This window comes from Rhinatrema bivittatum, chromosome 12 (assembly GCF_901001135.1).
Source record: "Rhinatrema bivittatum chromosome 12, aRhiBiv1.1, whole genome shotgun sequence".
NCBI lineage: Eukaryota > Metazoa > Chordata > Amphibia > Gymnophiona > Rhinatrematidae > Rhinatrema > Rhinatrema bivittatum.
Genome location: NC_042626.1, coordinates 30,454,371 through 30,480,341, shown reverse-complemented (window position 1 = coordinate 30,480,341; position 25,971 = coordinate 30,454,371). Strand labels below are relative to the sequence as shown.

Below are 25,971 nucleotides of genomic sequence, written 5' to 3'. Positions count from 1 at the left end.
TTCAAGTACAAAACATCTCTCAGCCTCATTTCTATACCAAAACTGTGTGCAAAATGTCAGACCATTCAAGTACGAAAGCCATGTGCTCTACTCAAAGTGGTGTGTCAAAACAGTCACTGTGAGCTTTTGGATACTCATTGGTACATTGACAGTAAATTAAGCAAACCCCCACCTGGTGTGACATTGCAGTTCTCCATGCACTGGTTTTTAATTCCCACTTTGAAGGAATAGCCAGCTGGATGGCTAAGGGACAAAGCAAGATGCAGATAACCGCATGCTCTTAAAGCAGAGGTTCCATCAAAACACTGATGCTTGTTGGGCGGTGGAACAGTGATATTTCAATTATGATACACAGCAAAGAAATAAGATTTTCACTCCATGATTTTCAAATAGTATATAAAAAAAAAAACCCCACAAGCTATGGCTGCAATGGACTGATAAATCGGCATATACAAACATATAAAAGTAAAAGGTAAGAGACTGCTTACACCATCCTAACTGTATGAATGTCCCTGCTAATACTTGCTTTGCTCTGTGGCATATAAATATTGATAAAGATAGTTGTGGTGGGTGTGTGACTTTATAGTATATGCACAGGGGGACTTGTTTTTATAATAAGCAGAATCTGCTGGCATACAGAGAGCTGTAGCTACTGCAGGTATATGTATGGCCACTCATTGCAGCTATGGATAATAGAAAGACCAGGGGGCACTCGATGAAGTTAGCATGGGGCACATTTAAAACTAATCGGAGAAAGTTCTTTTTTACTCAACGCACAATTAAGCTCTGGAATTTGTTGCCAGAGGATGTGGTTAGTGCAGTTAGTATAGCTGGGTTCAAAAAAGGTTTGGATAAGTTCTTGGAGGAGAAGTCCATTACCTACTATTAAGTTGACTTAGAAAATAGCCACTGCTATTACTAGCAACAGTAGCATGGAATAGACTTAGTTTTTGGGTACTTTCCAGGTTCTTATGGCCTGGATTGGCCACTGTTGGAAACAGGATGCTGGGCTCGATGGACCTTTGGTCTGACCCAGTATGGCATGTTCTTATGTACCTCTTTGGAAAAGCTTTTTTGTATATAAGGGGATCACACCTTTGCTCCCTTATGAGTGCAGCAGTGCTCTCACTAGACCCCAACTGAATGAGTGATGTCAGGTAGGAGCGATAGGAGTTAGCACCCTCCCAAGGGAGAGAGAGCAGCAGTTTAACAAAATTCCTCTGTGCAAGGTGGGGCAGGTGTGCCTTTTACAACAGCAAGGTACTGGTGGTGGGGGGGTCTCTTTCTGCAAGGGAAGAGGACCGCTCCTTTCTTAGCCAATGGCTGTGCCTAGCCCTCTCGGACCAGAGGTTCTGCTGAGTCCAAAGGCTGCCTAGGGGTCCTGAAAATCCAATTCAGCGGGACGGCGGTAGATAGGGAAGAGAGTGAATGCTAGTCTTTTGTGAAGAGAGACGTAGGGGCAAGGAGTGTAAGCCCATAGTCCTCATGGGGCCAGGGACAATGCTAAATTGGGAAGAAGGGGAGTGTAGGACTCTGGCAGAGATTGCCAGCACTGTAGGCCTGCGGCAGGAGGTGCTAGCTTGAGGGAAATATCAGCTTTAGCTGTTCCTGACTCAGGGAGAGGACAGATTTGGACTTAGTGTAAAGAGCTCCACAAAAAAAAAAAAAAGTACCAAGCTATTTCTCTATAAAAAGCACCTCTGCTACTTCTCCAACTCCCTTCCCATCCCCCGTACATCTACCAAGGCTCAGGGCTGCCTAAGTTTTGGAACCTATAGGCAGTGGCAGGGCACCACCTCCTCTCTGAAGCTACACCAGCACCTGAGCCTAAAGCTACCCTCTTTGGCCCAGGTACTAGTGCTTCCAAGAGTTAGGAATCTAGGCCACTGCTTCCACCTCAAGCTGGGCCTGCCAAGCCTTTCATCCATTGTCACTTATTCTTAAAGATTGAAGAGATGAAAGGGTGATGCTGAATAGCTAATGAAAGGGCCACTCGAAACTAGAACCAGACATTCACAGATCAGAGTGCAAGCTTAAGTTCAACCTTTTCCTTAACTAAACCAAGTTAAATGGCATTTTCTACTATAAAAAAAAATGTTTAATGCAGCATATTTCTCCACAAAATATACCTGCCATTGAGCAACATTGTTATAGCCCAATAAATTTGCATTGCATCTAAACCAATGATACCTAAGCCATCCTGTTGCCTTTTTTCTCCATTAAACGGCCTTATCCAGCTCTGATCCAGAGGCACTGCATCTCCTCCACAGGCCCAAGAACGACTTACAATTTTTTTTTTAATCAACAGTATAAGCCAAGATATTATGAATGTTATGCTCACCAACCACCACTTAAGTAATCACAGCAGTGAATGGGTGCAGTTTCATAACCAGAAGGATCTGCATTATAGATGTACCTGTCAAAACAACTCTGCTTCTTGGTTGGATGTTGCAAGCATGCAACAGTAGATGTTTATGTAGTCTGCCTGCTATGGGCCAGCTTTGATAATTCTAAACAGAGAAAGTTGCTTGTAGTATTAACTGTAAGCGCATATTCTCACTTGATCCATCGACATGTTTGTACTTCTATGCTATTTGTATTATGGTACATACATGCTGTAGCTTGCTCAGCTTGCACCTGTAAATAAAAATGCAATGTTATTTGCCTATCGCTGTCCACTAAGCTGCAAGCTATGACAGCAGCAATGTTGGTGGTCCTGTTTTGATGGAGAGGCAATTAGAATGAAAATGATAGATTTAAGACCTGTGCTTCAAAACTATAAAACTGGTGATCCAGTGCCAGTCACCCATACTGTAGGGTAGGGGATAGGCAACATTCATTCTAGAGTGCTGTAAACAGGTCTGGTTTTCAGGATATCCCCAATGAATATGCATGGGAGATTTGCATGCACTGCCCCCTAAACGTATGCAACTTTCTATGCATGTTCATTGTGCATATCCTGAAATCCTGGCTTGTTTGAGGCCCTTAAGGTCTGGAGTACGCCAGCCCTGGGCCTAGGAAGTTCTACAGAGCTAGACCTGGGGAGGGAAAGGAAGCTGCAGCTACTGTAGTAGCCACTGCGTGCCTACAAGTGACAATACTTAGAAAGCTCGTATCCATCCAGGCTAGCAGGGATAGTCAGCTGCCCATGCATGCCATCTGGGAAGAGGGACAGAACACTAAAGGGAAAAAGTTAAAATCCAAACAAAAAAATGTTCGCACTAAAGAGAATGAGAAAGGAGTGGGCAATGGGTCATCAAGGGCCACCAACCTATAGGATTTTCACAATACCCCGATGGGTATGCATGAGAAGTTAGCCTGCACACTGCCTCAGCTATATGCAGATCTTATCCTAAAAACCTGACTGCTTGGTGGCCCTTGAACTGGAGTTGCCCACTCCTGCTTTAGAAGCAGGACCTGGTCAAGTTTCTAAAGGCAGCTGCAGTGGAGAATATGAACTCGAGTTTCACCTCTCGCATTAAATGTACATAAACTTCCAATACTGTGGTACAGCTTTAGTGTAAGGCATAGGACCGCACCAAGAGCAAGGAGAATGCTATGCCATTCCTAGTTCTGAAGAGCACAACAAGGTCGTTAAAAACACAGACATCGTTTATTTAGCTCACTTTTTTCAATAGCAATAAAGAGCGCAAGTTTGAAACGTTCACAGTGGTCGTGCTATAAACATATAAAATATATAAAAAGTTAAACTTGAAACTAATAAAATCTTTAAATTATTTCTAAAAAAAGTGCTGAAAGTGAGAAGGTCCAGGAGTCCAATTCAGGAGAAAATGAAACAATCATGTTGTCCCCTTAGTTTTGGAAATAAAGCGGAACTGGAGCAGCTAAGTGCCAGGTCATTGCAGCCTTAGCGCTTGGTGTTGACCCAATGATATCTGTCTACCCGTGGTCCTGTAAACGCAGCTGTGGGCCTGTAAGGTCTGTACAGCTTGTGATGCACATAGCCAGGCTGGTGATAGCCATCCATAGCATACATTTTCCGGCGAGGGTACTGAGACCATGTGGGCATGGCCTGAGGCTGATTGTAATTGCTCTAAAAGAGAATAATGAGAATGGATATGTTAAAATATTATACAAACAGAAATATTCTAATATAGGGAAGATTAAGCTTTCACAGTTAAACTGCACCAAGAAGATTTGTCTTAAAAGTTAATTTAAAAGAAAGGCTGAACCTGCTGAGCAAGCTATTGCTGTGCTGCAAGGGAGGAGCCTATTTTTTTTTTTTTTTTTATTGGTTCCTACTTTTCTAGGATCAAGTGTAAGTGGCAGATATGCTGAAGGGTCCTGTCTCCCCTTCTCCTATATTTTGGATCTGTGGGGGGGGAAGAGGTTCCTTGTAAACCGGGGTGATATGTATACTATACAGGAACCCCGGTATATAAATTCTTTAAATAAATAAATAAATAGGGTCTGCAAGGAACCTCTGTACTGCGCATTTTCCCCCATAAACACAAAATGGGAGGAAAAGTTTAGCTCATGGGCCCAAATGAATGTTAAGTAATTAAACCACTTCCGTTAGTGCAATGCTGTAGAAGGTTACAGCAATTCACAAACCACCAGCAGTAGGTCCTAGAACATTTCTTACAGTACTGGAAGTGAGTGTGCAGGAGACCCGTGTGGTTTAAGCATCTGTATTAATCTTTGTCAGGCCTTAAAAAAAAAAAAAAAAGCCGAATCCTGAGGCTCAGGTTTTCTCCAGAAGAAAAAAAACCAAACATTAAGTTGATCAAGTCATTTTGTTACCTGCTTCTTTCATTTGGAAAGATATGGTCACAATCATTGACAAGTATGATAAAAGAACAGTCACTCTCATTAATGGTTGATTGGCCAGCACTGACAATTCAAATCACATGAGCTCTTGAATAAAATCACACGGCATATTCACAGAAAATGTAAGTACAGCAATATGGAAACAGGATTGTATAGATCTATAATGCAATTTAATCAGCATCGGTTTGTATCAGCAGAGTCATTTACCTGATAGATGCTGTTTGGGTTGCTGACTGTTGGAATGGTCTTTGGCTCCTTAACCCTGCTCTCTTCATCCGAGGAGGTTCCAGAATGATCATCTGATGTTGCTTTCTCAACAGCAAGGCTGATCTGTTGGGAAATTTCTTGACCCTTGTTGCCTTCAAAGCAAGCAACTGTAAAAGGTCTATTCTTTTCACCATATCTGAAACATACAGGGAAGGAATATTCCTTAAAAATAAAAATGCAAAAATAAAGCTTGGACAAGAAACCTTTGCAGTACAAAACACTGATGTCACACAAAGGTCTTCCTATATTAAAAAAAAAAAAATAAAAGGTCTGGCTCTCAATCTCTTTAAACCCAAGCAAAAGAAGTTTTCTGGGTTGGCCATCATCCAGATGGCCCCTTGAAAGCCTATAGTTCTGGGAGGGGACAACATTGCTATCTCAAATTCTGCACCAAAGGCTTGAAATTACATTAGACATGCTTAAAAACATCCCCCGCCTCTGAAAAACCCTTCACATCTCTTGGGGCTGGGAGTTTAGGCTCGGCAGAGGAAGAATAGGAAGTCATTCAGTGGCAGCAGAATCCAAGATGTGTCTGCAGTGAGATTCGGAGTTTGCGAGGCAACATAGCAGTGGAGGTGCTCATTATGTGAACAGTTATCCTGTGCTTGCCACCTACAATTGGCTTCCTGCAGGCTATGGCAAAGAAAAAAAAAAAAAAAAAGTTGCCAAGTTGGCGAAATTGACATATCAAAGACCCAAATATCACCTCCGACTAAAAAAGCAAGGAGCAAGTTCTGGCCCAAGGGGCTCTAGTTTGCCCAGCACCGACTTAGGTTGCCTAATACGCCTACATCAGTACTGCCCATAGTGCAAGTCCCTTAACACCATGCTCGTGCCAGCCTGCACAGACCAAGAGATGGCATCTCACTCACGTGGAACAGCACAAAGGTGGACAGCAGCGTCAGATTAACAAGGGGAGGGAAGGAGAAAGGGCCATGGTCCAATATGGAAAAAAAACTGAAAGGGGATCCCCATCCACGAACGTTTTCCCAGTGCCCCTTAAGCAATTAAAGCAGTCCTGGATACAGATATATCTAAACCCTACCGATTTAACCTCAGTGGTCCAGGCAGTAATTATGAATACCTTAGGCAGATCTTCAAAATTCAGTTGCCAGAGTTCTCTGGCACTAGTATAAGAAAGCAAATTAATCTGCATCAGCTCCCTGTCTTGTCATATCTAGTATAAAAGCTCTTTCTAGGAAGGGCTCTCTGTCCCAGAGAGTGGATTGTTCCATATGTTCTTTTATGCTTGCTTAGACTATGAGTTGTATTTTTGGTAATTCCTTCCCTCAAAACTGCTCAGTTGTCATCTGCCTGTTTTTTTGGGGGGGTTTCTTGGAATTACTTACCAGATGGAAATTAAGTTAAGGATATAGCCCCATTTAAAAAAAAAAAAAAAAGAAGTAGTTAAACTTGGATTTTTAGACAGTTTTGAAAATTAGGTGTCCCCAGTTAAGATGCTAGCATTTATGTCCTGTTGATAATGGGTTATCCAGTTATGATGGGCCATTTTATTATGTTTAAGTGATGTATCAGAGGGTTTTTGGTTTTTTTACACACAAACTTACTAAATGAAATGTATTTGTGCAGTCACATTGTTATATGCCTACAATTAGTACTCCAAGCATAGTACAAACTGGTAAAACTGTATAGTGGGTGTAGTTGTCTATACAGACAATCTAGTAATTGATACCTTGATTATATGTACAAGCTGTGAGCAATATGCCCACCCATATCCAAGTCTCAAAACAGAAATAAGAGAACACACACTTCAACTAATTTAGCGCAATGCTGGAAGGTCTTGCCTGTTTTTCCATGCATTTTAAAGGTAGCTATATTTGTACCTATTGTAGAATTGTCTCAGATTTTGTTACCATACTATAGCTATGAAGAACAAGTCTACCCCTGTCTGCTATAGTACCCGTTGAGTCATCTAAGTCAAGCATTGTACAAAGCAGCTAAAATTCTCACTACACCAAACTTGCAAGAGGTCTCATGAAATCTGATCTTCACAGGACCACTCAGACCTCAAAATTCCAGTTCTATTGACATTTTCTCCAGATCATAAAAATTCACTGTTCACACATTTACTCACCAAAAATCCATGATCTATATATGAGTGGACAAGCATCAATTAGATACAATTTTGCTTGGCATTTCCTCAGAAACTCCCCCCCCCCCCCCCCCCCCCCCCCGCCCAGATCATAAGTTATTCCAATAACATCATGTTCACCACACTGAAAGAAGCCCAAAAGAACCTGGTACTTCACTTAATGGATAAAGATCAAATCCCAGTGGAGACCTAGTTAGTAGTACTAGAACAAGGATTGCCTTGGTGTACCCTAAAAAATCCATACAAGAGGTCTCTAAAAATGGGGAAAGGACAGCATATTAATGCTAGAAATAAAGCTTTTCAAAGCCAATGTATGGTAATGTTTGCCCATTATGAACTACCATACAAATTTACAAGCACATAGAAACAGTACTGATGGCAGAAAAAGGTCAAATGATCCATACAGCTGCTCAGCAAGGTTCTTATGGTAATAACCATCACTCTGTGCAGGTTACCCCCAAGTCATAGATATATGGTTCAATCAATAGGCTTATGATCTATGGGAAATAGATGACTTGCTTATCAATGCTAAGGCAAAAGCTACATGGCTTGACTGTCAAATGCTTACCTGCAGCATACCTCAAATGGATCTACCCATATTGTGATCTCTGGTGGCAGTCCAAGGTCATTAAAATCCACATTGCTCTCAGCACAGGCTCTCTCCAATACAGAATCCGTTGTTTGGCATTTGTTTATCCGTATGCACCTGGAAGATGAAGCTTATGAATATGAGCCTACATTTCTCAGCTTATTAGACCATAGGGGCTCTTACAAGGAGAACTCACCTTTCTATATGGCTTCTCAGATTACACTAGACCAACTCTATAGCACTAAAGCAGTTTTCAAGTCTAGTTTACAGCTATCCACAATGAATATTCACGAGTTATTAAGTTAACCTGAAATAAATCAAGCATTTTGGGGCACCATAAGCAGCAGAGCTGAGAACCACTGATCTAGAGCAAGTCAATTCTAATTTACAATTATGAAGCCTCATTTACCAAGGACTTGGTAAACCATTAAAATGGGGGCCTCACTTAAGTGATTATATAGCCTGAAAAACGTGTTTTTTGAAGGGACGCTGATAAAGTGATAATGGACAGGGGCAGCAAATGCCCTACAAGGAGAATCTTGCTTTCAAGTTCTTAAACTATGGCTGGAGCCAAACATGAATTAAGTACTTAATAGATTTTTAGTAGCTAATCAAAGAGGCTTCAGCATTTGTTCCAGAATATGAATGTTTATCAGTTTTAACATCAATAATTCACTTCCTTGGAGCAGATTCATATGCAAGACCTTATTCTTTACATCCAACCCAACTGTACTAGAACATCTAACCAAGCAATTAGTGTAATGATCACCTCAGCCTATTATGGTCTCATTCTCCATCCAGTTAGATCCTGTAACACTGTAGTGTGAATTAGTGATGTTAGCAGAAATTGGAAACACTATACATTAGAGAACATAATGGCAACTTAACTTGCTCTGGAACTACAGTACCTGAAAGCCTGACCTTTCGAAGGGTTCTCCGAATACCAGTGGTTTTTATATTTGACAAACAGCATGGTAGTCAGCTTCGTTGCAAATTTCTCTATTTTCTGCTTGCTCAGCTTCTCATGCTTCTTCACTAGCCTTGTGATGAAGACAACGGTGGCAGCGATCTCTTCTTTCATTGTTGGGCAAAGCACAGAGGATTATGAGCTGTTAAGAGGAGAAAGGAAGAGGAGAAAGAGAAAGGTACACCAGCAGACTTCTGTAAGTCATCTCCATGACTGGGAAGAGACAAACCCTGAACAAGAGACAACCATTACCTTCCCAGCCTGAAGCTTACAGGAAGACCATCTAGGACCTCTGAGGGAGCTCGTTTCTTCCCTATATACTAAATGCCCGACACCATTTCTCTTCCCCTCCTACCCCATATAGAGAATTAAATGCACTGGAATTTTGATGATCATCTTAAATCCACTGCAATAGATGCATCCTTACTCCCTTGGCCTTTGTACAATGCATTTCATATTATACTATGCAGCCCCTTTTATCATGGCCACATATCTGCCTTTCCTTTGCTGCAGCTCACTTACACCCATGGGGATGCTTATGTGGGATCTTGGTAAGTGATACAACTGTCCTGTGATTTGTTTAATAGCTATGGGTAAGTTAGCCCAAATTTTTCAATCTTAGTCTTTCTTCCTCAGGAATGAGCCCACTATAGAAGGTGATGGGGGGAGGGGGGGCAGAGGGAAGAGTTTGCTTTTAGCTATCATAATTACTGAGGGATAGGAAAAAAAGAAAAAAAAACACACATTGCTTTCAGTCCCAAGAATTGAATTACTGCCTGATTGGTAGCAGAGCATGAAAATAAAGACAAGCAGCTGCACTCTTTTCCTTTAGAAGGGAATCACCTAAAAAAATTTAACCTGTAAACCACATTGCTGATTTCTACAAGGAGCCATTCTAACAAAATGAACACAGATTTGAAGAGTCAGATTTGAAGTAGTTTTTGGACTCGAGGTTGCCTAAAACCCTCAAGCAGTAAAGCAAAGTGCTAAGATAATGACTATCACACACTGAAAGCCAGAATGGGATGGATCTGGCCCTTGACGTGCAGGAGAAGTTAGAAAACACAATGTGAAGCTAGTATTGCATGAGGATAGCTACCAGCAGCTCATACATTCAAAGCAGCCACATAAGCATGCCAGCACACTTGTACTTTCTATTACACACACAATATATATATAATTTTTTTTCTGTTTTTATCTTTTTCCCACTTTTTGTTTCAGATAATAGAATTAAGCCCTTTGGCTTTTCTCAATAATAAGTTCACCATAAGAGGAAGCCAGTGCTCAATAGGTATTGAAACAGACAAGAAAAAGATACAGTTTGGTTTTTCTTATGGCTATTTGGCAGCAACATTAGCTCTAGGTGGAGCCAATGTTCAGGAGAGGTTTACAGAAATATATTAATGAAAATTAGTTAGGCACTGTCACCTAGCTGGCTGGGGTTTTGGTATTTTTTTTTTTTTTTTATCATCAGAACAGCATGGAGGATGGCAGAGACTGATTAAATATGAACCAAATGCCACAAATAAGATTTTGTCTAAGCAAGAGCATAAAATACTGATAGGAAGTTCTTCACAAAAAACACTACCTACCTGATACTTTGGATATTCATAGCAACACTAGAAAACACTTTAAGCTGGAACAACATTTATATCCAATTATTACAAAACATTCAAAGTCAAAAAGCCCACAAGCAAAATTCCAGTTAATTCAAAATATATCCTTGACTAATCAGCTTCCTAGCCAGACATTTTAATTAGTCATTGTTTTACAGAAAAGAAATTCTTCCAACACACCACTTACTTAAAAATATTATTTGGAAGAGGCAAGAAACCGTTCTCTTACCCAAACACTCCCTTCTTACTTCTCCTAGGGAAGGCCTTGCACTTGTGTTTTTTATAAACTTGGGGGACCAGGGCCTTCTGAGTAGTTGACACATGAGTCAGGTGTGGTGTTTTGTTAATTAGCCAGGCACAGCAGGTTAGGGGACAAGGGAGAGGCAATACAGTTCATTTCTGCCTCATACAGACCCCAGACCCACTCAGCAATAAAATATCATGATGAAATACAGTGTACAAGGCTACTTACTCCAAGGGAAGGCAACTGGAGTGCCACAAACAGGTCTGGTTTGCAGGATATCCACAATGAATATGCATGAGATAGTCTTGCATACAATGGAGGCAGTGCATGCAAATCTCACTCATGCATATTCATTGTGGATATCCTGAAAACCAGACCTGTTTGTGGCACTCCAGGAATGGAGTTGCCTTCCCTTGACCTATTCTTTCCTGAATTATCTCCCAAATCTTGCTAGAAATTCTATTAAAATTAGTAGGCTTTTATCAGTTCTTTCTTTCTGGAAAAAACCAGTGCTGGTACTCACATGCAGGATGCATGGGATTTTTTGAGGGACCCCCCCCTGAATAAAAGCCCTGGTTATTGTTCAATTGTATCTAAAGGAAGAAAAATGTACACCTGTTTCTTAGGTGAGCATTAGCTTAAAAAAACAAAACAAAAACAGAACCTGCTAAAGTTTGATATAATGAAATTATGAAGCAATCAGAGTTGCCAAAGTATCCACCCAGTTCCTCCAGGTCAGGGGTGGGCACTTCCGGTCCTCGAGGGCCACAAACCAGCCTGGTTTTCAGGATATCCCTAATGAATATGCATGAGAGAGATTTGCATACAACTGAGGCAGAGTGCATGCAAATCTCTCTCATGCATATTCATTAGGGATATCCTGAAAACCAGGCTGGTTTGTGGCCCTCGAGGACCGGAAGTGCCCACCCCTGCTCCAGGTGAATTAAAAAAAATTGTCCCAGTTTTCTAACATTCCCCCCCTGGTGCATTATGATGCCTATAACGCTGATTTCAAATAAAGGAAGCAGGAATTACAAATACCATGATGCATTTGGATTTAAATCCAAAACACAAGGACTGGACAAAAGTCTATCTCCAGGAGTTAGCTCTGTCACTTGCAGGTAGCGAGGTGCATCAGATCTCTCACGTGTCACAAAAAATGAGAGGGTTTCTGATGTAGTTAAGCATGTAATGGATTCTACATTTTTCATAACATATGGAACATTGGAAAAGCCTATAGCTAACTTTCCATACATGCAATGAGGTAAAAGCAGGATGGCCTCAGCATGTGTCTTTTGACACAAAACTCTATGGTGGCTCTATTGAATGAAGCAAAATAACTCAGGAAGTGGCTTGACCCTGCCTCACACACAAAGGCAACTGAAGTAAAAGTTCAAACTAGTATTTCTCAGAAATAACCCCTACCTAGGGTTGCCACTTCACCCAGGTCAACCTGAAGAGGCTGATCCAGTCTTGGTTTTGCCCCATTTTATGAATGCAGTTGTAGTTTTTAATTGCTGTAAGTCAAATCACTGTAAATAGGGGAAGGCGTGGCCTAGTGGTTAGAGCAACGGGCTGCAAACCAGGGTCCAAATCCCACATCTCCCACTCATGATCTTGGGCAAGCCAATTTACCTCCTGTTCCCTCAGGTACCCACTTAGATTATAAGCTCTATACGGCAGGGACTTATCTGTGAAAAACTGTTGGAAATTGCCTTGAGTTAAAGTTTGGAAATGCAAAAAAATATTACTGTTAACCATAGAAATCTTTTTAACTCTTGCAGCAATATTTACAATTGAAAGTATTGGGACTGGGGCATTCTCCAAGCCAAGAAGCAGGCTAGGCTAATGACCAGAACTGATATTTCTAGACTTCTGAAAACTAATCTCACGCAAACCAAAATAAATGCTCCCCCCCCCACCAATGAATAACAGCTCCAGCTCCATGGGTGTTGTATGCTTGATACCACCAGTATCAGATGTGCCTCCCACATCACCTCTTCAATCTGCCCCCTCCTCTTAGCTGTCTCAAGTCCGGGGGAAGAGGTGACGTGAGAGGCAGATCTAATACTGAGGGTGCTTAAGCACCCACAGAGCTGGTTCTTGTGCCCAGAGAAGATTTTCCTCCATTTCTAAAACAAAACAAGTAGACAAAACACAGTTAGGGTAAACATACAGAGGCATGGTATCAGGCATGCTTTCCAACACAGATTGGGGGCTTTTATGGTGAAGTTGCATTTGGGGGGTGTGGATGTTTGTGGGGGGGGGGTTAGGTAGGCGTGTGAAGGGATGGGTGGAGTTCTGCATGGGGATATGTGTGTGGTTTTATGCTTGGTGGGTGCATGGGGGTAGGAGTGTGTTGGTTTGTGAGATGGGTGTATGGTGTATATGGGGGTGTATGGGGTCTGAATGTGTATGTGGTGGATGCAGGCTTTTAGAAGTGTGTGGAGTGTGTGAGTAGGGTTACCAACCGGCTCCAGATTTTCAGGTTGATCCGGTCCTGGTTTTACCCCACTGCATGCAGGGACTTGTAGTTCTGATTTTCTCATATTTCAAGCCATCAAAAACACAATTCAGGAGGGTGGCTCTAGCCTCCCTCTCGACATGATTCATATACCAATGTGGCCTCTGCATCCCGCAGGGGCCCCACAAATTGACCTGAATAAAAGTCACAGATGGTATTGTGACCTGGCTGTCTGAAGGTGTCCCTGGTTCCTGAGCTCAGAACATGGGGGGGCAGGGGGGTCCACTACTAGGTACACTCCCAGGATAGCTCTTGAAGAGGGGTTGGCCGTCTTCATAGGCCTGTAGTTCTGATTTTCTTCCCTGCCATTCCTTAGAAAACTACAAGTCCCTGCATGCAATGGGGTAAAACTAGAACTGGATCAAGCTGTCCTGAAATTCTGGAGCTGGTTGGCAACCCTATGTTTGAGTGGAGGTGTGTGTGGGTCGTGAGATAGTGTGGTGTGTAGAAATCTGTGGGTGTGGATAATAGGGTAGAGATGGGTGGAAGTAGGTAGAAGTGTATGCATGGGGGTGGCAGGTGAGAGGGTGTATAAGGTGATGAAGTGGATACGTGAGGGGTTTGTGGCAGTGTAGAAGTATGTAGGTATGTGTGAAGTAGGTGTGCAGGTGTAGGAGAGTATGGGTTGTGGGTTTGTGTATGGGGCTGCGAGTGTGTGTGCGGTAGGTATGAGGGTGTATATGGGATATGTGGGGGTAAGAGGTGTACGTCTGTGGTGTGTACAGGGGACATGGATGGTGGGTAGTGACAGGTGAGAAGGTATATGGGGAGTTGGGGTGGGTATATGTGTGGGAGTGTGTATGAGTGGGTGTGGGTATGGGATGTGGGTTTGTGGTGGGTGGTGGGTGTGTAGGAATGGGTGTGGGGGTGCCAGTGGGTATAAGGAGAAGCAGGTGGAGGTAAGTAGGTATGTGTCTATGAGGGCAGTGTGAATATGTGTGTGTGAGGGGGTGTGATTGTGGATGTGTGTGGGTGTGGTTATTCTGGAAGTGTAGGAATGTATGGGGGTACATGTTAGTGGGTGTGACGGGGATAGTGCACTATGAGGGGTGGGTTGGGTGTGGGTGTATGTGAAGCTTTGGAAATGTGCAGGTGGTGGCTTGGTTGCCAGCTATGTCAGTCGTTTTTCCTTTTTCTTTCTGCCTGCATTGCTGGAAGGGTGGGAGAGGGACGGGGTTTGTACAGGACTAGAAATCAATATTCTACAGCGCTAACAGAAAAAGCAATGGGAAATCATTTTGGCGGCTCAGTTCTCTGAAAATCCTGACCCAGTGCTTCTGGTTTTCAAATTTATCTGAGATCATCATATTTTCTTCCTGCTTGCCAAATCTGGTGACTTTCTGTCTCTTTTTTTAGCCTTTCCCTGCTTACAGACGGACGGACACTGCTACCTTTGGTGGAAAGTACAGAAAGGCGTCATCTGAAAAGAAAATCACATTTATTTGCAACCTTTTGGGTGTCGTTAGTTACTGCCACAGATGCTCCAAGTAGGTTTCATCAGCAGATAACTGTCCTGGCAAAGGAATGCCTAGTTGGGATCAATGCCAGTCATTCATGTCCATTGCTCTCCACGCTGTGTTTCTTACCTCGGTGGCTGCCACTTCAGCCTGTCCTGGCTTTTAAATAACAACACAAAGCTGTTTGGTCAATATCCAAGAATCCAGTGTCCCCAGCTGTGCCTGTGTCATGACTGCTTAACAACTTTATGTTATTTTGTGCTGGTTTTCATTGTGTTCCCTTCAAGATTTTGCTTGCCCTTTGTCACTTCACTGCTATCTAGGTCTTCTATGTCGGTGACCAGCACAACTAGTTGCTCAAGGACCATCTCGTGCATCCCTTCACAAGGACCTGAAAGACATGACAGTACACAAATACCTGGGCACCTGAATCTATTTCTCTTCTTACATTTTTTTCTGACAAAGGCACAAAAAAAGGATACCTGATTGATATCCTATTCTATGCACTTTCTTCTGTAATGTATTTTTTCCACACACCTATATATTTTTTGCTTTTCTGTGATGCCTCACAATTCTTATTTCCTATATTTATGTATTAATTATTTGATTTATTAAACCTTGGGAGATGGGAGGGCCTTACCTTCCTGAGCTGACTGGCTGAAGGCTGATTCCTCTAGTATCTCCCAGTAAAGGTGGTGGAAACAAGGACAGTATCTGAATTCAGGAAAGCATGAGACAAGCATAGGGGATTTCTGAAGGAGTGATAGGGCTGGTGGAGGTAAGCAGGTGTGTGAATGGGCAGACTAGACAGGCAGTAAGGTCTTTTTCTGCCATCATTCTGTGCCCAGGTTTCTATCTCATAGGATAGCGCTATTGGCCACTTCGTCGCAGAACCTCGGATTGTCAGGACTCTCTGAAAATACTGAAATGGCTGCCCAGCAACCAACATCACAGATAATGGAATGTGGGGGATGTCCAGTTCCATTTCAACTGAGAAAATTCCAAGATTTTCCTTGGATTAACCAGCAAAAAATTACTGTCAGGAGCCAATGAGTATCTGATTCATCTTCTCCGCTATGGCTCCAGTGATATGTTAAGGATGCTCCATTTTTTAAAGACAAGTTGATCCAGTCCTGGTTTTATCCCACTGCATGCATGGACTTGAAGTTCTGATTTGTCCCATTGACTTCCAAAAGAAAATCCAAATATCCCCTCACTTGGTCACTAAAGTCACCAATGGCAGTAGTTTTGTTTCCTTTTGAGCTTGAAGAAGGTCACTGAGCTTTCAGTCTATCAGATGAACCACCTGACTGTTATTCTTTCAGTGTCATTTTCCTTTTGTGGTTACCCTGCAGGATACAGGCCTCAACTGCTTATACCCACGACAGTGGTTGCCTTGATAGCTCGTGTTTGCATCAACACTTGGGGGTCTGTTTTTATAGTAGACCTCAGGGCAAGTACCCATGGCAAGGGGTGCTTAATGGCAACTCCCTGCCAAGTTAATGCTTGAGGTCTGTTTGTTTTAACAGATCCTGGGGAAAACACCAAAGCCTTGAAATAGGTTCATAAGAAAATCAGAACCACATAACCATGCATGCTGTGGTGTGAAACCAGGCTTGATTCAACTTGTCCTCCAAAAATGGAATCTGATGGTAACCCTAGTTAAAGATGCCCCTTTAGAAGTGGTTTTAGCCTGTCTCTTTTTTTTAGTCCATTGCTTTATCTCAGTCCTTCCTTTCCCCATGAATCATCTCAGGAGCTGATAAGTTCAAAACATAGTCTCCAGGACTCTAAAATTGACCTCTACCTGGTGGGCACCTGCACCTGGTCTCTGATGAGCAAGAACCTCTCCTAAACTACAGCAGAAGCCAACATTCAGACTCGGCCTGCCTAAAGAACAATGGCAAAGACGTGTTTTTACAATTGCACTCCAAACCCGTATTCCAAGAGAGATTTTATCCATCAGATCCAAAATATAATTATGTATCAATAAACTACTCCTAAAGGAAATCAATGCTAAGAACATAAGAAATGCCATACTGGGTCAGACCAAGAGTCCATCAAGCCCGGTATCCTGTGTCCAACAGTGGCCAACCAAGTCACAAGTACCTGGCAAGTACCCAAACATTAAATGAATAGATCCAAGGCTACTAATCCTTATTAATTAATAGTAATTTATGGACTTCTGCTCTAGGAACTTATCCAAACCTTTTTTAAACCCACCTACACTAACTGCCGTAACCACATCCTCTGGCAATGAATTCCAGAGCTTAATTATGCATTGAGTGAAAAACAATTTTCTCCAATTTGTTTTAAATGTGTTACTTGCTAACTTCATGGAGTGCCCCCTAGTTCTTGTATTATCTGAAAGAGTAAATAACCAATTTACATGTACCCATTCAAGTCCTTTCATGATTTTGTAGACCTCTATCATATCCCCCCCCTCAGCTGTCTCTTCTCCAAACTGAACAACCCTAACCTCTTTAGCCTTTCCTCATAAGGGAGCCATTCCTTCACTTTTATCATTTTGGTTGCCCTTCTCTGTACTTTTTCCAATGCAACTATACCTTCTTTGAGATGCAACAACCAGAACTGCACACAGTATTCAAGATGTGGTCTAATCATGGAGCGATAAAGAGGCATTATGACTTCCACCATTTTATTCGCCATTCCCGTCCTAATAATTCCTAACATTTTGTTTGTTTTTTTGACCGCCAAAGCACACTGAACTGACCATTTCAATGTGTTATCTACTATGACGCCTAGATCTCTTTCCTGGATGGTAATTCCTAATCTCACAAGGTCCTCCTGCAATTTATCATAATCTGCTTAAGATTTAACTACTCTGCATAATTTTGTGTCATCCATAAATTTAAGCACCTCACTTATGCCCCTTTCCAGATCATTTATAAATATATTGAAAAGCACCGGTCCAAGTACAGATCCCTGAGGTACTCCACTGTTTACCCTTTTCCACTGTGAAAACAGACTAACTCTATTTACTGTTTCCTTTCTTTTAACCAGTTTGCAATCCACAAAAGGATATTGTCTCCTATCCCATTACTTTTTAGTTTTCTCCTATCCCATTACTTTTTAGTTTTCTTAGAAGCCTCTCATGAGGGACTTTGTTGAACGCCACTGAAAATTCAAATACATCACATCTACTGGTTCACCTTTGTCCACATGTTTATTTACCTTTTCATAAAAATATAGAAGATTTGTGAGGAAAGACTTCCCTTGGGTAAATCCTTGCTGGCTGTGTCCCATTAAACCATGTGTATCTAAATGTTTTGTGATTTTATTCTTTATAACCATTTCCACGATTTTTACCAGCGCTGAAGTCAGGCTCACCGGTCTAAAGTTTCTCGGATCTCCCCTGGAGCCCTTTTTAAATAATAGGGTTACAATGGCCACCTTCCAGTCTTCATGTACAATGGACAATTTTTACTAAACAGGTCTGAAATTTCATTTTTTAGTTCTTTCAGAACCCTGGGGTGTATACCATCCTGTCCAGGCAATTTACTACTCTTCAGTTTTTCAGTTTGGCCTACCACATCTTCCAGGTTCACAATAATTTGGTTCAGTTCATCTGAATCATCACCCTTGAAAACCGTCTCTGGACAGATATCTCCCCAACATCCTCTTCATTAAACACCGAAGCAAAGACTTTGTTTAGTCTTTCCGCAATGGCCTTATCTTCCCTAAGTTCCCCTTTAACCCCCCGATCATCTAACGGTCCAACCGACTCCCTTGCAGGCTTCCTGCTTCAGATATATTTTTTAAAGTTTTTATTATGAGTTTTTGTCTCTAGGGCCAACTTCGTTTCAATTTCTCTCTTAGCCTGTCTTATCAATGGAATAAATAGAAAGAGGATGGGAATAAATAAAAAAGCTAACCGGCAGAGAGCGGCAGTTACTACCCTTAAGAGAAACATTGGGGTAACCTGCACGGAGCGGCAGTTACTACCCTTAGGAGAAACATGGGGGTAACCTGCACGGAGCGGCAGTTACTAACTTGGGAAGCTTGCTAGGCAGACTGGATGGACCATTTTGGTCTTTTTCTGCCGTCATTGCTATGTTACTATGCTATGTTACTATGTCTTACATTTAACTTGCCAGTGCTTATGCTTTATCCTATTTTCCTCTGATGGATCCTTCTTCCAGTATTTGAATGAAGACCTTTTGACTAAAATAGCCTCTTTCACCTCATTTTTTAACAATGCCAGCAATCGTTTGGCCTTCCTTCCACCTTTCTTAATGCGTGGAATACATCTGGACTGTGCTTCTAAGATGGTATTTTTAAACTATGTCCATGCCTGTTGCACACTTTTTACTTTTGTAGCTGCACCTTTCAGGTTTGTTTGGTTTTTTTTAACTGTTTTCCTCATTTTGTCAAAGTTTCCATTTTGAAAGTTTAGTGCTAGAGCCATGGATTTACTTACTGTCCCCCTTCCAGTCATTAATTCAAATTTGATCATGTTATGATCACTATTGCCAAGCAGCCCCACCACCGTTACCTCTCTCACCAAATCCTGTGCTCCTCTGAGAATAAGGTCTAAAATTGCTCCCTCTCTTGTCAGTTCCTGAACCAATTGCTCCTGACAGCAGATTACCCGCAGACCCAGGAGCTAACACACTAACTTTTAAGAAACTTGTAATAAATATTCCTTCTAGGTGCCCCCTGGGTCCCCTTTCCGTTTTGTTTGTAAACAGCAGTACAACCAGTATATCCTCTCCAAAAATCTCTCCCCCAGCTTGAGCACATTCAGAATGGAAGAGCGATAATTTAATGATAAACTGATGTCACAAGAGGGCAGTCAAAGGTAATTTAAAAAAAGAAATGGAATGCATCCAGTCACTTCAACAGTGACATGGTAGCAGGCTAAGCCAATCAGCTCCACTGGGTGCAAAACAAACAAATTAGTCACATATGTATTGTGTCATATAAGATCTTATTTCTATAATGGTTGCTCCCAAAGGTTTGAGGGAGCCTCCAGCGGAGAACAGCTTCATGAATTTTTCTAATGTTGAATTGGCAAAAAAAAAAAATTAAATGACAGAGGTACAAAATTGTAGAACATGTTGGAATCTTGTTTGGATACAAGGGGTTATATAAATCAAAGCTACTATAATTATTGAAGATGTTTAAGTTTATCGAGCTCTTCAATAAAGCACTGATGTTTGTTTACTGAATAAAGTTGTGTTGGTTGCCATATTAGCTCACTTGGATAAGTGGAAATAAAGGTCAGCAAACAAGCTCTAGGTGCGCCCTTTTTTATGGGACTCAATCGCTAGTCACATATGTATTGTGTCAGTCCAATAAAAAGGGTTTCACCTGCAACTTGTTTGTCTATGTTTCCTAAAATAATGTCTTCACTGTAATGAACTTAACTGCCTTACAGGTGGTATATTAAGTTTAATATAAAATAATAATAACAATAATTGGCCAAAAAAAAAGGAACAAGCCAAATGCAACCCTACATGTCATGCTCTTCTCATACTGATGGAATCAGCCTTAAGTTTGTGGAGTAGCCTGAGCATATTCCCAGTATGAGGTGGTCACCGGTACAGGAATATGCCAGAAGCAGTGCCGTCGGTAAGTGCTGGCGGCAATCGAGGAATGTTGGATACCCTGGGAGAAGGGGTTAATGCCAAGCTTCTTGGTGACCCTTTCTTCACCTGTTATATGTGCTGCCTTTGTTTTAGGAATACATTGCCTGCCTGCTTGCTCCTGCTATACCAGCAAAGTATCAATAACACGATGGGCTGGGGTTTGTTTGGGTTTCTTTTGTTTGTTTTTTCCCACTTGCCAAATCAAAGGCCACCAGGTTTGGGGGGTGACGAAGCACATCAGCCGAATGGGACTTTGAACCTTCCAACCACTGGCTTTCGCATTCTCCAACAGGTCCGGGCAGGCCCTAGGAATTATGAAATAATACAACGGAAGAATAAAGGGCCTGGATTCCACAAAAGGAACAATCAAATAGAAAGTTCAGTTGGTGCAACACCTCTTTTTGTTCCATTATAGATGCAAGTTCTTTAATCCTCCAGCTACCGATCAACTGTAAACATCCACGCTGTTCTGAAAGCTGAGTGATAAAGAGAGCCCATGGCCTGTGTGATATGTCAGAGGGGGAGGAGGTAACTGCAAAGCTCACTCTTCATAAAAGGGAGACAAGGTGATTTTGGGTTTTTTTACAATTACTGTCACTTTAAAACTCTTTCAGCAGCTCTGCTGCAGTTTTGCTCCTTACCCGGAGGATGGGCAGCCATGTGCCCTAACCGGTAAGGCTGAAAGAAAACCCAAGGTCTGGCAAGCAGAGCTTTCTTCTGGGATTGGAAAGCTGGCACTGCTGTTGGGAAGGAGCTGGGTCATTGAAAAGTAGAGCGCACCTGGGAGAGCTGGGGCAAGGGAGTGGAAATCCAAGTGTTTTGCCCCACTTCCAAGTCTGGAGCAAGATTTGCACTGGAGCTAAATTTTGATAAATCCCTCTGTGGCCTTCATCTGCATACTAAAATGGTGCGATCTACTATATCAGTGGCTGTTCCACTCTTTGTAAATGTTTGATGGGGAAAGGGCGGAGGAATCATTCTCAGGGAAGAGGGGAAAGCAGGAAACGATTGGCTGGTAGTTCACCACCACTTCGATCTCAACTCCTCCCTTGTTAGGAAGGAGATTCCCCTCATGTTTTGCAAAACACAAAACCTGTTTTCTGACCCCAGCCTCTGCTTTTACAAACCCTTACAAAGTTTCAGCCCAGTACAAAGGCAGATGAAGACTTCTGTCTCGGAATCTCATTCTTAGGCACTTTCAAACACTGACCCATGTTTCCAGGGCAGGGGGTCACTCATCCCCTCTCAATATTGCCCAACCCTATATTGCATATTTTTTTAACTTAAATATCTTCTTTTCCTCTCTGGCTCTTCCCCCACCAGCATCAGCAGAACAAACTGAATGAAAAAAAACAACCAGTATTTAAAGCACTTTGCCACTGTAACAATGATATTATTTATAGACTGCATTCAAAATAGTATTTGGGGGCTGCAGAGAAGGGATCAAGGATCTTCATTGTCTCCCATACTATTCAATATATATCTTCTTCCACTTTGCCACATCTTATCTTCACTCAATTTACAATTCAAAATTTATGCAGATGACATTCAATTTCTGGTACCCTATAAAACTTCCTGGTCTGACACCCTATCATTAGTTTCACTCTACCTATCTACCATTAATTCTTGGCTATCTCATAATCGTTTAAAATTAAATCCATCAAAAACTGAATTGGTTCATTTAACATCCATTACAGATTCCTCTATAGGTCCGCCATCCCATTTCACATTCAATGGTTCAACCATCCCAATTAATTGTCACGCCATAAATCTAGGAGTAACCATAAATACAGATTTATCCATGAAACAACAAATTTCCTCCCTAACAAAGAAATCATTCTATAAATTACAGCTTCTGAAACGTCTTCGTCCTCTTCTTTTCTATCGTGATTTCAGGACTGTCCTTCAATCTCTCATTTTCTCTGGTCTAGACTATTGTAATGCTCTCTATCTAGGTCTATCTGATTCATCAATTCATCCGCTACAACTAGTTCAAAATAGTGCTGCTCGCTTATTATCCGGTACCTCCATTCGCAATCATATTACACCCATCCTACATTCTCTTCATTGGCTACCCATAAAGTACAGGATAAAATATAAAGTAATCTCAATCATTCACAGTCTAATTAATAATTCCTCATCCACCTGGCTTTGCACCTTACTCCGTATTTACAAACCCACCCGACACTTAAGATCACTTACTCAAAATCTCTTAGACATTCCATCACCACGACAGGCCAGACTAGACATCACCAGGAAAAGAGCTTTTTCAGTAGCAGGACCATCACTCTGGAACTCACTACCCAACCCTCTTCGCTTAATATCAAATCCTCATCATTTCAAAAAAGCTCTAAAAACATTCCTCTTTCAACAAGCATTTAATACTTCCACTAAGCAACCCCCTGATCATAAATGAAGCTTCATCTCCCAAATTTCTCTCATCAGTTACATGTCACTTTAACTTCTCCCTTCCCCTATCATCCCATCAGTGTTCTTTAAGGATATTACAATTCGTCCCTTCTCGTTCCCCTTTTACCCTCCCTGCCCTCCTTGCTCAAGGCACGCTACCTTTATTTTATTCTAATTTTAATTAATAATTTGTTTTTAGCTAGTTATCATCTAGCTATTTAGTCAAATTTATGTATTTAAGTTTATTTTAGTTATATTTAATTTTTTATTTTATTTTTAACATGTTGTAAACCGTTTTGATAAAATTTTATTTTAAAAAACGGTATATAAATACCTTTAAATAAAATAAATAAAATAAGGGAGTAGCTCTGCACCATCAATAAAACAGAAGAGTTATTGCGAAGATGTAATGGTTATTTTGAAGTCTTATTTGGAAAAAAAAAATGTAGTAATGCTAAAAGGGCTAAGTACAAAAGGTAATTGTGTCATAATGCAATGCTTCCTAGGAAGACAGTTTTTAAACCATCAGTACCACAAGATTCATAAATTGTGGCGTATTAATAAAATGCTAACATCAGCTTCTTAGAATAGTATAGATTAAAAAAAAAGCCACAGGGCTCTTGACAACATTAAAGTCATCATAAGAGCACACAGTTAACACCACCCTTGACTAACCTGAAAGATGGCTCTTGCTGAGAGAGCCGAGTCAGAGAACATATCAGAATACTTTAAATGAATTGCTCAATGCAGGGATCTGAGACACTTCTTTTAATGAGCCCACTGAATTAAAACACCCACGCAAAAAAAATTATACAGATGTCAAATTCTTTGACAGTCAATTTCCATCGAGGATTGCAGAGGATTGCCTTTTCTAATTAAGTGGGTTCATTGATTTCTGATCCTTTAAAGGCACCATCCATAACTTATTACAGCAAAAGCCCCATTTTGGGACATGCTGGCTATTTGAAAGGCCCCTGCTTCCTGCTCCAGGGGATGATGCTGGAGTGGACAGAGCACAGGGAAGAGAAAATCTCTTCTGCTCCCTAACTCAACCCCTCCCTTCTTGTCATTTCCTTTCCCCTCCTCTTCCCTTCTAGGGAAAGGAGGAGAAGGGATGATACAGGGCTGGACAGAGCACCCAGCAGAGAAGAGAAAAGCTGATTAGCATTGTTTAAACTTTCTTGGCAGCAGTAAAAAAAAAAAAAGCCCCACTGCAAAAAAACCAAAAAGCCCCATTGCTAGATGCTGGCTGGTGCAAGACAATGGAGCTTTTCCTGTACCTCTTTTCCAATATTTATAGCTGGAGAGAGATATATATTAGTATGCAGTGATCATGGGGCCAGTCCAATGGCTCAATGGCATTGCTGTAAGCTGTCATGCAAAGAACCTGGGTTAATTCCCAGGCTAAGTACTCTTTTCCCTGGGTTGGCCACAGATAATATGGAGGCCACATCCACAGGCCACAGGGAAAGCCCCAACCATCACTAATTGGTGCACATATACAGGGGTCTAGAGGGAGTTGAGCTGTAAGCCCAATGGAGTAGGAGGAAGTTGCCACGCCCACCCCCCACCAAAATTTAAAAATACTCTCAGTACTCAGTTATCAATTAGTTTTCTTACTGCTCTGGGTACTACAGAACACTCTCACTGCTTTTCTGCTGTAATAAAAATCAAGTTACTTCAATTTACATAGCATGATACATAACAGTAGCACTCTTCTCCTTCTCAAACCATTACATTAAATACACTATGAAATAAAACACTTCTTCTAAAAAAGGGGGGAAAAGGTATAACTCATCACCAGAATACACCAGATCCCAGTGTTCAAGTCGAAAACAGTAAACTCGTAAATTTATTTCTCCATCTCAGCAGACTGCTAATCAGGAAAAATACCATTTTACAGGAACAATTTCTTTTTTCTCATTCATCTTGCTGTTAACAAAATAAATGGAAATTAAATGTTACCCAGAGCAATACTTTATCTCTCACCGAGTTGCTAACCACAACAAGGTGTTCTCATCTTTCTACGTGGTTACTTCCAGCAAGCATACTATGTTAACAAGCATGTAAATTTCTGTACTCTGTTAAACATCGATACTTTGTAAACCGTTGTGATGCCGAAACCGAACGACAGTATATAAAACTCGATAAATAAATAAATACTATGTTGCCACACCACCTACGTGAATGAGGTGGACATTGAAGGCTCTTACAGGTTTAACCAAAAGATCATGAGTTCAAACTAATTGAATCCATGCTCAAATCACTATAATGAAAATCCTGCCAGTATCATTCAGCCTGCAAGACTCTCTTACCTCATCTGAATGTACAACGATAATTCAGATCTTTTATTCTTTATCACTCTTTGGATAATCACCACTGCAGCAATTTGTCCATGCTGTTTCTTCACTACATCTTCTTTCGCAAGTAGATCACAAAACCTGTGTAAACTCTCAGTCCAGGCAGGAACCATCCAGATGGATTACTGTAAAGGAAATATGTAGGTTAAACAGGAACAAGGCCATTCCATTAGAATGGTCCAATGTGATCTGTTAGGAAAAATCAAGTGGTTAATATGGAATGATAACAAAACCCAACTATATTGGAACACACTGGTTTTTTTACTTTTATTATTTCATGCTTTTTATTGGATTTCTTTCTAAACAATACCATGCTGTGCAGTGCCACACACACAAAATACTGACATATTACAAGACTGGACAAAGTAGTGGCTGTCATACTGTATATTAAGTTAGTCCAATAAAAAGGTATTACCTAATATATTTTTGTATTTTTTTGTTTTTATTTGTTAGCTTCATTTCTGTACATTCCATGATCCACATGGTTTTAATTTCTCTAGATACATTATTTTTAACCATACATTTAATCAAATAATCCACTGTTAAGGCAACAACTTAATGTTAAATCTTGAAGATCACACCCTTCAATATAAGTCACAAGAGACCTCTTCTGCTCTTCCAGGTCTCTTCTCTGGCCAGGTCAGCTTGTTGATTAACGATCAATCGTTTTCTTGATTAATCAATTCTTTATGGCACCAGGCCCAGTCCAGTCGAACAACAGGTCAATGTCCAGGTCAGGTCTCCATCTAAGTAGAACTATTCATGCTGTTCAAACTGGTCACCACTCTCTTTACTGGTCTCCATTAACTGGCAGCTATGAGAAAGAAAAGACAAATTAACACACTACAAAGAGAGAAAACCATTCCATATTTAACAGCCCTCTTTTGCAGAATAATGAACCAGAATGCCGAAACAGTTCAATTTAAGGAAATATAAAAGCCAGGTCCATCAAACCCAGCATTCTGTCTCTGGAAATGAAGGTTAAAAATTAATGTGCGGAATTTAATGCCTGAGGTTATGGC

The 25,971-nt window shown here is 41.2% G+C and overlaps 1 protein-coding gene across 2 annotated transcripts; it reads right to left on the bottom strand.

Annotated features, from left to right (window-relative positions):
- Positions 1-3,590: 3,590 nt before the first annotated feature.
- Positions 3,591-10,698, bottom strand: BTG4 (BTG anti-proliferation factor 4). 2 transcript variants are annotated; one of them, XM_029573919.1, is made up of 5 exons: positions 10,573-10,698; positions 8,669-8,869; positions 7,740-7,877; positions 4,999-5,194; positions 3,591-4,054 (listed from the first exon to the last, which is right to left on the bottom strand). In XM_029573919.1, the coding sequence occupies exons 2-5, from the start codon at positions 8,839-8,841 to the stop codon at positions 3,869-3,871; spliced, it is 693 nt and encodes a 230-aa protein (XP_029429779.1). In that variant the 5' UTR covers positions 8,842-8,869; positions 10,573-10,698; the 3' UTR covers positions 3,591-3,868. The 2 variants fall into 2 exon arrangements, with proteins under 2 accessions (XP_029429779.1, XP_029429778.1); XM_029573918.1 differs by having other exon boundaries at positions 10,531-10,650.
- Positions 10,699-25,971: the final 15,273 nt, after the last annotated feature.